This window comes from Esox lucius, chromosome 14, assembly GCF_011004845.1.
Source record: "Esox lucius isolate fEsoLuc1 chromosome 14, fEsoLuc1.pri, whole genome shotgun sequence".
NCBI lineage: Eukaryota > Metazoa > Chordata > Actinopteri > Esociformes > Esocidae > Esox > Esox lucius.
Genome location: NC_047582.1, coordinates 33,006,265 through 33,019,434, shown reverse-complemented (window position 1 = coordinate 33,019,434; position 13,170 = coordinate 33,006,265). Strand labels below are relative to the sequence as shown.

The 13,170-nt window shown below is 45.5% G+C and overlaps 1 protein-coding gene across 3 annotated transcripts; it reads right to left on the bottom strand.

Annotated features, from left to right (window-relative positions):
• Positions 1 to 118: 118 nt before the first annotated feature.
• nrbp1 (nuclear receptor binding protein 1) lies at positions 119 to 13,098 on the bottom strand. 3 transcript variants are annotated; one of them, XM_020053683.2, is made up of 19 exons: positions 12,636 to 12,754; positions 11,959 to 12,011; positions 11,301 to 11,543; positions 11,101 to 11,223; positions 9,412 to 9,513; positions 9,118 to 9,207; positions 8,741 to 8,781; positions 8,280 to 8,374; positions 7,913 to 7,996; positions 7,764 to 7,822; positions 7,190 to 7,288; positions 5,868 to 6,000; positions 5,682 to 5,772; positions 5,264 to 5,314; positions 4,537 to 4,672; positions 3,988 to 4,041; positions 3,460 to 3,523; positions 2,380 to 2,435; positions 119 to 2,163 (listed from the first exon to the last, which is right to left on the bottom strand). In XM_020053683.2, exons 3-19 carry the CDS (start codon positions 11,520 to 11,522, stop codon positions 2,068 to 2,070), a joined length of 1,596 nt encoding a protein of 531 aa, XP_019909242.1. In that variant the 5' UTR covers positions 11,523 to 11,543; positions 11,959 to 12,011; positions 12,636 to 12,754; the 3' UTR covers positions 119 to 2,067. The 3 variants fall into 3 exon arrangements, with proteins under 3 accessions (XP_019909242.1, XP_019909243.1, XP_010876734.1); XM_020053684.3 differs by lacking the exons at positions 11,959 to 12,011; positions 12,636 to 12,754 and adding an exon at positions 12,787 to 13,098; XM_010878432.5 differs by lacking the exon at positions 11,959 to 12,011.
• Between the last annotated feature and the right edge of the window lie 72 nt (positions 13,099 to 13,170).

The following is a 13,170-nucleotide window of genomic DNA, read 5'->3' as shown; positions in this document are numbered from 1 at the left end:
AATTAACCCAGGCCAGTGTGTAAGTCATACTTTTGTCAAAACTTATTTTCTGCAATAAAATAAAAGTCCTATAATATATATTTTTTTAAAGAGATTAGAGAAAAAACAGGCCGACAAGCAGAGAAGTGCAAGATGCAGTTTATTTCAGCAAGTGAAACAAAAAACAAAAAGTCGTCTCGGACGCAGGATACAGCATAATATCCAGCATGCACAAGACCGATTTTGATCGACGTTCCAGAGAATCTCACCAACTGGAACATACCGTAACCGCTCACAAGACCCCCGCCCCGCCCCGCCGACACATGCAAATTCTTCCCCTTGCTAAACTTCACCGAGGCCATAATAGCCACAGAATTTGAAAGATAAGCTAAAACATAAAACAGAGGACATTAGTGCAGTCTAGCAGCAAGTGTCATCAAAAAAAACTTTTGTCTGAGGCACCCTATGCCCACAACCATTAAAAACGTGCCCACAACAGAGAAGACGAATGAGACAAAGTCCAGTAAAGCGCACTGATATTTACATTAGGACAATAAGTTATCTACAGTAAGGGAAGGCCTCTCAACTGCACCACCTTCATTCTTTGAGTTCCTTTATAAATTACTAATTAAAAATGACTTAACTTCCCTTCACAACGGGCGATTGAATAGGAATGGCCTGTCGTCAATTAGTTAACTGAACTGTCAAATGTACAGCCCGTTTAGTTTTAAGTTACACAGTGTACATGTATTTGCTACATATTGTTAATCCATATGTCTAAAATAACGTTGATTATTTTTGCTAAATCCATATTTTCAAACCGGAGGCCCTTGCTTGCCCGTCTGAAATGGGACCAAAACATGATTGGTGAACATTATCCCCCAGCGTATGCAACACCTAAGGGGATTCTCGAAGAAGTCGCTGAAAAGAAAAAAAAAAAATAGATACTGATGAATAAAGTGTTGTTCTTGTCATTAGAAACCAAGCTAAAGTTCACAGTTCCATCTTGTGTAGATGATACATAAGAAAGCGTAGCGAAAATAACACTTGAGGCATCGTTTGCCGCCTGAGCCACGTTCATTCGATTGTGGAGTAAGAAGCCTTGTTCTCACACCCCCACAGACCATGCCCCCCCACAAGACCACACAACCCACCCCCCCCACAAGACCACACAACCCACCCCCCCACAGAGGGCACATACCCACTTACTTACTCAAACAGGTTCTGAAGGCAGAAAGAAACGTGATTGGTACAGGCGAACACCCAATCGGAATGGAGGCCGTGCTCATGAACACTTCAAATGACACAAAGAAGCGTGCAATTCTGCTAACGTATGCGAAATAGTATGTTTGCCTGTCATGTTATAATGAACTATGTGCTAAATTACTTGATTACGCTAACATTCAGTAGGGAATATTTGGTCTAGATAACACTCACTTCCTCTTTTTAATCCAGCTTGAAATGCTCATGAGCACCGCCTCCCCTCCATTATGATTGGGCGTTCACCTGCACCAATCAAATTCTTTCTGCCCTCAGAACATTTAAGTTTAACTGGTATATGCCCACGGCCACAGCACCCATTCATATGTATAAATCTACTCCATAATAGGAAATTATCTTGCTGGCAATAACTGTCATAAAATATGGTCTAAGGTGACATTAAAGGAAGACATATAAAAAAAAAAAGATGTAAATCTGGCAATACAAAAATAACAATGAAATATCCATAAATGTAAGACATGAAAGGGAGTGATCAGCCATGGCTGTCCTAGCCGAGCCTCAGCCGGAACCGTGCATACTACCTAATGCTGTGGTTTTACTGACAGACATCTTTTTCTTCTTTTAAAACAGAAGCAGATGGATAACCTAAAATATACCCAGTATTCATATTTCGTTTTACAAAGACAAAAGACATTTAGTGGCAGCTATTTCCAGCATAAGGTCTAAAGAGGGGGTTTGGGGTCAGGCCACGGCTCCCCTTCTCTGTCCCTGCAAAGCTTTCCCACAACCCTTTGGGGTGAGCGACAGCAGAGTCCCGTGACGAGAAGATGAGGACGAGGCTGGGTTGAGGGAGAAGCGAGTCCTTCGCTATGAAGAGACAGTGACCGGATTCAGGAAGCCGTTCCTGTTGTAGAACTTGGAGAAGGCCTCTTCCAGAACTGAAGTGAGTCGTGGCTGGTCTCCCTGGGAGGGAGAATCCCATTTAAAAGGCGGTGATTAGGAAATTGTCCGAATGCCAAATGCTCTGCCACTATCCATACCCCATCTTATCAGGCCAATGTGCATGTGAACTGGGCACACCTGGCATCAGTCTACAAAAAAATTACTTCGACCTCATCGCCCTGCTGGTTGCGATTTAAAGTCTAAAGAGTTCACAGGGGTCATGACCCCTTGTCTTACCTCACTGATGAATCCCAGCTGAACAAGCTCCACGGCTAGCTCCTGGACATTCTCATCTGTAGACGGAACACACCAGTCATTCACAGCGAAAACAGAGTCGTGCACAGGTCTATGTCACTACCTGACAGCTGTGTCATTACGGCCAGGAGTTTGGAACTGCGCCCCGGCAAACCGATAGCGTCTGGGGACCGGGTTGCCTTGTCTTGTCGCACTCTGGCGACTCAAGTGATAGTTGTGTCAGCCAGCGAGCTCAATGGGAGTTGCTGGCCGGGGAATGCACTCTCCTCCAGCATGTGTATGATAGGGAGTGGTTGTGACAAGGCGAGGCTGTATTTGTCAATGGCACATTGCAAAATTTAGAAGGGAATATACATTTCTGAATAAATAGAATATTTATACAGCCACACCCCTGTGAACTGGTTGGTCAAGTGATAACGCTGAACACTTCGTACCAGGCTAGCAATTTGGAATCGGTTTGAATCTGGCCGACTGCCTCATGACAAAACCTCTCCATCTTACCTTACAGCCATTTTCCATTATCTTCCTGCTCTGTCAGAAAACACATCACAAATATACACTCCAATATTTTTCTCTAAGCTTTACTGTGAACTTTGTGTTCAGTAGCCGCTAATATTCACATGGAATCAGAACTTCACAGTGAAATAACATTCATATTGTTGGGACATAAAGTTGCTGTTTTGTCACTGCGATCAATTCTACTCCACCCAAGTCCTATGCCTTTCCTCCGTGACTGTTGGTGCAACACCACCTTCTCCATGTCTACATTATCCACAGCATGCTACATGGAGCTATAGCTCAGGAAAATTAAGAGACACTGCACCTCTCTCTTTCCTTTCCAAAAAAGTTGGAAAGTTTTGAGTGAGGAACAGATGTGTTCAATTTGCAGTGGTCTCTTAATTTTAAGCCTTCTGTTACTTTTAAACCTTCTCAATACCTTCCTTTTGGACTTTTTGGAAAGGAAAGAAAAAGGTGCAGTGGTCTCTTAATCTTTTCCTGAGCAGTATGTGCACCACCAACTAAACTCTGGCATGGACCAAGCACACATTTCTGGATACTTACTTGGTAACAAATCGCAGCTCAGGTGCCGGTTCAACTTGTCCTCAAGTTTCAGCAGAAGCGTTAGCTGGAGAAAAGAATGTTGGATCAGGGTTGGGTTGTAACAATGCGATAACATACACATGGCTGGTCTGATCCTGGAACCGTATCTCTACTCTTAAGGGCCAGCGGAACCCGGAGACAAGTGGCCTTGCTGAAGCCTACGAACAAAAGTAGCTAAATGTTGGTGGAGACCGGGAGCAAATCACTGACACCTTGCAACACCCAAATGACTTGCAAAGCTTAATACGCAGCAATGGGTGAATACGCCAACGGGCTTAAAAACAAATCTACAGCCACCCAGGACGCAAACTGGCCAAATCCTTCGAAAGGCATTCCAGATTCCTGAAATGTAACTTCAAAAGTAACGCTGAAATCACAAGACCATTCTTACCGCTTTGACTAACACAAAGGTGCCAGATAGCAAAACAAGGCGTGACAGCCATACTTCTGAAAGTATGGCAAGGCAATCCTGTGAGTCAAGAGGCTTACGTGATGTTTGGCACCTTCGTCAACAGGCTCGATGTTGCACTGCATCTGTAGGACCTGGGCAGAATTGAGAGGTTTTTAGTCCAAAGCCAGCAAATTCAGACACTAGACAACTGTCTTGGATGATATACATGTTTTAAATAACTCACCACTGATTTCTATCTGAATGTAGTTAAAATAATTTAAAACACCAAACAAGTCATGCGCAGCTGTGACAGAGATGACACGGACACTATATTGCTTCATGTTAAAAACATAAATACATTTCTACAATGAGCGCTTGTAGTCTCACGAATACATGAATACAGTTGTTCATTAGCCATCTAGCGAATGTTAGCAATATTAGCAAGGCTAAGGCGCTATACCGCTATATAACCACACACCGCTAATCCTGTTTGTACTTCAACCTATCCAGACCTCAAAGACCCTTGCAGTACTTAAAAACTAACCTTAACGCAAACCACATTGCTAACCTTATGCCGGACCTTAATCTAAGCTTAATAATGCACAAAATGTTTACTTGGTTGTTAAGTGGAAACCCCCCCCCCATACCTTCCTGGTCTCCAGCTCTGCAGGCTCCGGGGTGGGGGATTTGACTGACGGGGGCGCGATAGGGGACTTCACTGCCTCCTGCTCAGGCTGCTTGGGGCCGGGCACCCCAAACGCTGTGAGGGGGTAGATCCCATTTCTGACACAATAGAGGGAGGGCAGCAATCAGTTAGGTGTATATCAGACCCACCCACCCACCCACCCACCCACTCACACACCCCCCCACCCCCCCACACACCCACCCCCACCCACCCCCACCCACCCACCCACCCACCCACCCACCCACACACCCCCCCACCCCCCCACACACCCACCCCCACCCACCCCCACCCACCCCCACCCACCCCCACCCACCCCCACCCACCCACCCACCCACCCACCCACACACACACACACACACACACACACACACACACACACACACACACACACACACACACACACACCCACCCACCCACCCACTCACACACACACCCACCCACTCACACACCCACCCACTCACACACCCACTCACACACCCACTCACACACCCACACACCCACCCACACACCCACCCACTCACACACCCACCCACCCACTCACCCACCCACCCACTCACCCACCCACTCACCCACCCACTCACCCACCCACTCACCCACCCACTCACCCACCCACTCACCCACCCACTCACACACCCACTCACACACCCACTCACACACCCACTCACACACCCACTCACACACCCACTCACCTGACATCTTCCAGGAACTTATCCAGCTCCAGAGCGGGGAACTGGGACAGCCTATGGACATAAACACCGTTATTCCAGTTGGTCTGCAGTTCACACACGGTCGGGTCACTTCAACATCAACCATGTCTCAACAGGAGGCAACAAGGCAATTGGTGGCAGGGACTCACTTCCCTCCTGAGCTGAATGCTAGTAGAGACAGCTAAAACCAAATGTCAACCATTTATATTTAAGGTCAAGTCATTTATCAGAGGCTCTTATCTGGAACACTTAACAGCAGGGCACGCTTTACAATGTCATACTTCCTTGTCCTAGGCCCCCCCCGTGGGAATCGAACCGACAACCCTCTCTCAAGCAACTGTGCTAAACGGTAGGCCAGCTTGTGCATTGCGGTAGATAGACAGTTTGATTCAGGACTCACTTCATCTGAACTCCATTCCTGCACTCGACGATCACCAAGTTAAGGTCCATGTTTTTGGTCATCTCCTCAAGGGCGTTTTCTGGAATCATGTCTACGTGACAAAGGCAGCCCAGTGAGAGTTTGTGTGTGACTGCGTTCATTTCTCTGTGTGTGTGTGTGTGTGTGTGTGTGTGCGTTGTTACTCACGTTGGTGGCTGACTATGGAGTGTGCTGCAAGCAGCTTCAACAGAGGCACCTCAAACAGGGCCTGGTGGAACAGAAGCTCTTTGGCCGTGGGACGTCGGCTGGGGTCCTGCTCCAGACACTTCTGGATGAACTCCTGCCACAGGAACATGACACGCATTAAAGAGACGGTCCAGTCTCGGAGGAACATGCATTAAAGAGACGGTCCAGTCTCGGAGGAACATGCATTAAAGAGACGGTCCAGTCTCGGAGGAACATGCATTAAAGAGGCGGTCCAATCTTGGAGGAACATGCATTAAAGAGACGGTCCAGTCTCGGAGGAACATGCATTAAAGAGACGGTCCAGTCTCGGAGGAACATGCATTAAAGAGACGGTCCAGTCTCGGAGGAACATGCATTAAAGAGACGGTCCAGTCTCGGAGGAACATGCATTAAAGAGACGGTCCAGTCTCGGAGGAACATGCATTAAAGAGACGGTCCAGTCTCGGAGGAACATGCATTAAAGAGACGGTCCAGTCTCGGAGGAACATGCATTAAAGAGACTGTTCAGTCCAGAAAAAAAACACACATTCGAGACTGTCCATTCTCTGGAAAAACATGCTTTAAAGAGAGTTCAGTCAGAAAAATGTGTGTTAAAAAGACTAGAACGATGCATGAACGAGGGGGAATGCACCGATTTCAAATGCGCTACTCGTTAAAGACAAACACGATTTTGGTCTTTGTAGTGTGGTTTCAATTGGATGTGGGTTGTTCGCATATTAAACCCTGGGCGTTGCAACGGTTTGTCCACTGCCACTTCTTAAAAACCATTCTGATTTAATGAAGAAATACGTAATTATTTTAATGTTCTTGCAGAGGCACTATTTGCAAAATTGTACATCTAGATCTAGTGTTTGTGTAAATGAAATCAGCACACTGTCAAACTTTCATAAATGAAGCACACGCTGCTAGACAAGTTATTCTTCCCCTAAAAGTATTAGCTTGAATGCCATTTGATCAGGCAGGCCTAGACAGCTGGATCGTCAATCACCAGAGGGCATCTGGCAGTGTTTCATAGCAAATGCTCCAAAAAAGTTGTTGGAATAAACTCAAAATAGGACGGATAAAATGTATTCAGTCTGACTTTCAGACTAAAACCCAAATAGACAGTACAACACCTGCGTATGATTCAAATAAAAACTAGATGTTGGCACCAGATATGTGAACGTTTAGTGTGGAAAGGCTTTTGTCTAAACCTCCAAACGCCTTCTGTATGACGTTGTCTCTCTATTCCCCCGGCCAATCACAGCGTGCGGTGCGCTGCTTGTCCTTGGACCTCAACTCACTCTCTGTAGCGGGTCCTCCAGGGACTGAATAGCACTGTTGATGGCCTCTTGGGAGACGTACGACGACTCTCCGTTACTCTGGATCTCCAGGACCGCCATCTGCGGAGACCGAGGGGTGTGGGTAACAGGACCAGAAGCAGTGTGCGCTTCTTAAGCCGCCATGTAGCAAGGCATCGCTAGCAACAGTGCGGACAACTGCTGACTGACTGATCTACCAATCACCTTGCATCATAAATAACAACTCATTATTATTTGAAGATCAGTCATAATCTACCCATGGTCCCACAGAGTCCTGGGTTTAAGTTGTCCTTTATAGGTTTGACTATCACAGAGTCCTGGGTTTAAGTTGTCCTTTATAGGTTTGACTATCACAGAGTCCTGGGTTTAAGTTGTCCTTTATAGGTTTGACTATCACAGAGTCCTGGGTTTAAGTTGTCCTTTATAGGTTTGACTATCACAGAGTCCTGGGTTTAAGTTGTCCTTTATAGGTTTGACTATCACAGAGTCCTGGGTTTAAGTTGTCCTTTATAGGTTTGACTATCACAGGACAGACAAGTCATCTCGGGTCACATACCTCTAAGGCGCACATTCCAAAGGAATAGATGTCCACTGCAGTAGTGACGTCTGCAACAGCTGTCAGAAGAAAACCACCAAATGTATGTCTAAATTAGTCAGCTAAACAAACACACACACCCACCCACACATACACACAAGGTCACCTACCGCCGTACTCGGGAGCAAAGAAGTGCAGGCTCTTCTGTTCTTCCCGACAGGTCTTCACATGGTTGTTAATGGTGTCAGGGGCCACTGCAACAGATATAACACAGATTAGCCCAAAGGGAACGTGGGGCGATGGGGCCAGGGGGCGATGGGGCCCGGGCCAGTGGGACAGGGAGCGATGGGGCCCGGGCCAGTGGGACGGGGAGCGATGGGGCCCGGGCCAGTGGGATGGGGAGCGATGGGGCCCTGGGCAAAAAGTTTACTCTTTACTGAAAATCGCTCTGGTTCTGAAGACACTCGAAAGACCCTTTACGCCTCCAGCCCTAATAAAAGGGGAACTGGTCTTTTGATCGACAGATCTGAGGCCCACCTGAGCCGATCTTGATGAGGCCGTTGTGCTGGATGAAGATTGTGTCACAGGTCAGGTTCCCATGGATGATAGGAGGGTCACAGGAGTGCAGGTAGCTAGAGAACAGTCAGAAGACGCTGGTGAGAAAGGTGACCTAGAAGAGTTTCAGTGTTCTGAGGTTTGGGTTCTTAATAAGAGTCCTAGGGTTCTCAGAGGGGAGCTTAATTCAACACCATTATGTCAGGATATGTGATGCTGTGTTCAGGGCTCTAAATAGGTGAGGTTTATTAGCACACAGAAAAGCATTTTGTTAATTTTGACTGAGATAAATCCTATTAGAAATTCTGGCTTCTTTTGAAGCACATATGATGTGTTCTGTAGAAGTAATAATAACCATTTGACGACGTTGTTTATTCCTTAATATTGAGGTGCACATCACATTGGACAGCCCAGGTGGTGTGTTTGGGTGGTGTGTTTCTAACCTGAGAGCAGACAGTATCTGAGTACACCAGCGTTTCCAGGCCTAACAGAATCATAAAGGACAACAGAGAACACACGGATTGAGTGAAGCTATAACTACCATGGGAATCAAACCTAACTGATATATTAACACTAGGAGAGTTCTTCATTAACAGTAGGACACCACTGTCTCTACGTAATATAACAAAACATGACAGAAAATCAGAAAAGGTATCAAAAGAACAACATTTACAAATTTATTTAAACAAACCAAAAAGAATGTAGGAACTTCAAATTACCTCTTTACGAAAGGGGAAAAAATCCATCCCATACCCATACCCGTCCCATACCCGTCCCATACCCGTCCCATACCCGTCCCATACCCGTCCCATACCCATACCTTTTCATTCATCGTCTTGTGGTTTTTCTTTGTCTTTTTCAGAAACTGCTTCAGGCTCCCCGAAGACATGTATTCTGTGATGAAAATGACCTATGGTGTGGGAAGATGACTGTTCAACGTCTTGTTTCTAACAAAAGGGCAAAGTTGAGTTTGTGTGTGCAGCTAAGATCGGGCACTAGACGAGTAGATCTAACAGATCACTGACAAGGAAAGATGTGAGTCCTGGGATCTACGGTGTCATACAGAAACTGTTTTGGTGTTTCTAGGTTATTTGGCATTGACATCCTCCCTTACTCTGGCTCGGTTTTCCTTCACGTCGGCCCAGTACTTGTGAAACTTGACAATGTTCAGGTGCTCCAACTGGATCAAGTTGTCAAACACAGCTTTCACTTTCTCCTAATGGACAGACAAGAGTGAAAGGATAAAGAAACACAAATACACATTTACAATCAATCAGGCATACGGTGATAAACCTTCACGTCTCCAGTATGATCCATCCTTGCCACTGCCAAGCAAAAGGTAGACGAAAAGTTGGTTTGTGTAAAGCAATCCATTTTGTAAGGATCATATTCATTGTCATTGAACATTGATATGCACCTGAGTTGAGTGTGAAATTTGCAGAGATAGATGAACTTTCTAAATAACTGATGACAAAGCTCCAACCACCCAAAATATGATCCAGCCTTGCCCCTGACATTCAAAAGATAAAGCATTAGGATACATGTCGTGCTTTAAAAAAAAACATCCTTGACTATAGATTAGCATGTTACCCCGGCAAGCCATGCATTCTCTAGCAGAGAAAAAAAACTACGGGCAACTATTCTAACAGAAGGAATAGCATTCTGCTCAATGCTCAACAGACGATTATACAGAAGGTTGACTGCCACACTGAGCGCACACGGTCCAAACAGACTGCCCAGTGCTTAGAGACAGTCCGAGTGGAAAAGAACCAAGAAGAGAATCATGTTCATTTGGCAACAAACACAAGAGAACGGACCAAAACTGGTTGGCGCCACCACCGGGACGCATCCAATGAGAAAAACGTTTGTTTGCTGCTGTGCGCTCAAGGGTTACAGTACCTACCAGGTGGATGAGTAATGATTACATAATAATCCCTAGTGTCAATAGGTTTATTAAGATTTTGCAGAGCGTATGTAGCTATGAATTTGGCCTAAAGGGCTTAGAACAACAGGAAAATGAATAGTGATCAACATTGGCATCACAGAATGATTTCCAAGCCAGGTGTCCTCCTTGTGTCCTCCCAATGGCTTTGTTAGTTTTTTTGTTCGGGGGGGATCCTGATCGTTTATAACTACCATTCATTAATGTTCAAACAGTCACTATTTCTTCCGCACAATTTAGAAGTCCCTGACTTTTACTCTGTAATTACTCAGTCTACTCATCTGTACTTAATCTTAATTAGTGTTGTAACCCCCTCTCATTGTGTTTTTCAGTTGCAGTTCAACATTGTGAGGGATTTCTAGAATTGTCAATACTGTGTGTGTATCTTGGACAAATAAAACATGAAACTTTTGGAAGAACGCCAGCTGTCATGGATTGGCAGCCTCAACCCCGCCCTAATGATGTAATAACAGCCTGTAATTATGACATCACATCATCAATATTGTGAGCTGTCAAACTGTGACCTATGATACCGATCATCATGACATCACCAAAACGTCCAATGTCCGTTTTATACACGACTCAGTCGCAGCCTCCCTGCAATGCAGATCTAGAAAACGGTCAACACAAATCGTCATTCAGCAGACGCTCTCATCCAGAGTGACTTAAATAATCACTTTTTCATACAGGTCCCTGTTGGGACTCGAACATGCAACCCTGGTATTAAAATTGTCATGTTCCACCGAATTAGTTACTGTGGTTCACTTGTGAGCTGCCAGTGTGCCATGTGGGGGTCTTACATCGTTATTATGTACAGCCTAACGCCTCAGTTTCACCCGAGCCCTAAGAAACCCAACACACCTCCTGCAGTTTGAAGTTCTTCCGCTCTGAGAACATGACCTCGTTCCACACCACCTCCACGCCTTCTTCCGTGTCCATAGCCAGGTAGGCGTTGTCGATCCCGGGGACATTGCGCTGGTTCACCTGAAAACGAGGACACTGTAAGACACGGTAAAAACAGCAAAAAGAAAAGAGGGAGCCCAGCCCTTCTACTGTCACACCTCCTCTCTGCGTTTCTGCCATCGTCCACATGGGCTCTCCTCCAGAATCTCGGACTCGTCCTCGCTCTCCTCTTCCTCGTCCTCTGTGGCGGCGGGCTGTGTCACACTGGACACTGGAGAGGGGATGGAGGACACACTCTGACCAGCGGGGGCAGAGACCACAGATTCAGGTTTCCCATCCGGGGCATTCTCCGACGCCTGCTTCCCCTCTCCCTCTGACATCTTCCTGTCAGGCTAGGCTGCCTGCAGCAAAGTCAAGCAAACTGTCGTCTCAAGGGGTTTAAGACAAAACGGCTTCCACGAACCACACATTATTGCCACACTCAAAAGTGTTCATGTCAGAGGTTGTCAATAATACACGGGTGTGTTAATAGGTGGCAATAATATGGGACACATATTTGTCAAGGTCTGAGGTACACTCTCGAACTGAGTCAAACTTTCACAACATGGCTGAACTGAACACGGCCCACGAACCTGATAGTACCTTTAATTTAAGGCTGAATTGTACCAGTAACGCTCTTCCAGTACTACCGTGTACAGTAAAGTCAGTCATTCGGAAAGACACAATATACGGTTGAGTTCAGCACCTTGACTAGATTGCTAAAAATGACACATTAGATAGTTAGCTTTATCATAGAACTAGTAGCTAGTAACTTACCGTGCTAACCTGTGTGATGTTGCCAGCTGTGTGAGTACTCTCCAATTCTAAACCTATGTTATATTATTGTGAAAATACAAATTGACAACAATGTACCAACTGTGATTAACTTTCCCAGATCACATTCGCTGTAGCTCTCAGCTATAACTGCTACTGTACAGTAGCTAGCCAACTGTTAGTATACCGTAAATACGTCGTTAGATCCTACAGTAGCTAGTGTAGGACGCCGCCGGCTCAATGATATCAGCAAGCCAAAGACAACTGACGGCTAAATACTTAGTTGTCAAACCCACCAACCAGTTAACAACCCGAATTAGCATGAACTCCTAGCTAAAACTAGAAAATGCACACAATGCGAGCTTTGTCGCTAACGTTCGCTAGCTAGGGCTGGCAGGGCTAACGACAAAATGCTGTTGTTACAATAGCTAGCTAGCAAGACACTGGCTAGTTGTCGCAAAAACAAAATTAAGTCCTAAGTTAAAAGAGAGCATAATCCACACAAAATAGTGTTCAGAAGCACAACTATAAAGCAACATATTACTATATACCGATCTATTTAAAACTGGTCAAACAAAGGCGACAGACACAAAAACAGCTACGCAGCCACTGACTGACAAATCAGATCACAACAGTGAGTAATCAAAGCCGGAGACCGCAGTGAAGCGTAGACTGCCTACCTAGTTTTCCCTATTCGTTGAGAGCCTGGATTGACATCTCCAAGCATGAATCGTTGTAAACAATGTTACAATATAAGTTTTGATTGGTCAGATATACTGTTGTTGTTCTAGCAAGCCACCCCCACAGCATGAGATGAAAAAAGACTGGTACTTTATGTTTCAACGCCGCTAGAGGTCAGTATGGTGGATGAAGTCCATACGGCTAAAGCGGGTTCGAGGCTCCAAGTGTCATAGTTTTGTTGGTCACACGTTAGCAGATATTGCCTTCCGATGGGGTTGCGAAATGCTTGACTCCTAAATACAATCCAAGAGCGCTATTATTAATTGACAAATAAAATACGAGACACAAAACAAAACAGGATATTCAAAATGGGTAGGATTGGGGAGTATCGAGTGAAGGGTTGTAAATACTACTTTAGTTCAGTATTTCTCAACCCTTATCCTGGACGCCCCCCCCGGCCCTGCATGTTTTAGATCTCTCCCTGCCCTAACATACCTGTTGTAGCTCATGAAGGACTTGATAATGAGCTGATCA

Excerpts from the sequence above, each read along its gene's own strand:
- nrbp1 (XM_020053684.3), bottom strand. The coding sequence starts at position 11,522 with ATGTCAGAGGGAGAGGGGAAGCAGGCGTCGGAGAATGCCCCGGATGGG. Across the intron at positions 3,524-3,987 it reads ACGAAGGTGCCAAACATCAC|CTAACGCTTCTGCTGAAACT; the intron begins GTAAGCCTCTTG and ends TCTTTTCTCCAG. Across the intron at positions 2,436-3,459 it reads GAGCTGCGATTTGTTACCAA|ATGAGAATGTCCAGGAGCTA; the intron begins GTAAGTATCCAG and ends TTCCGTCTACAG.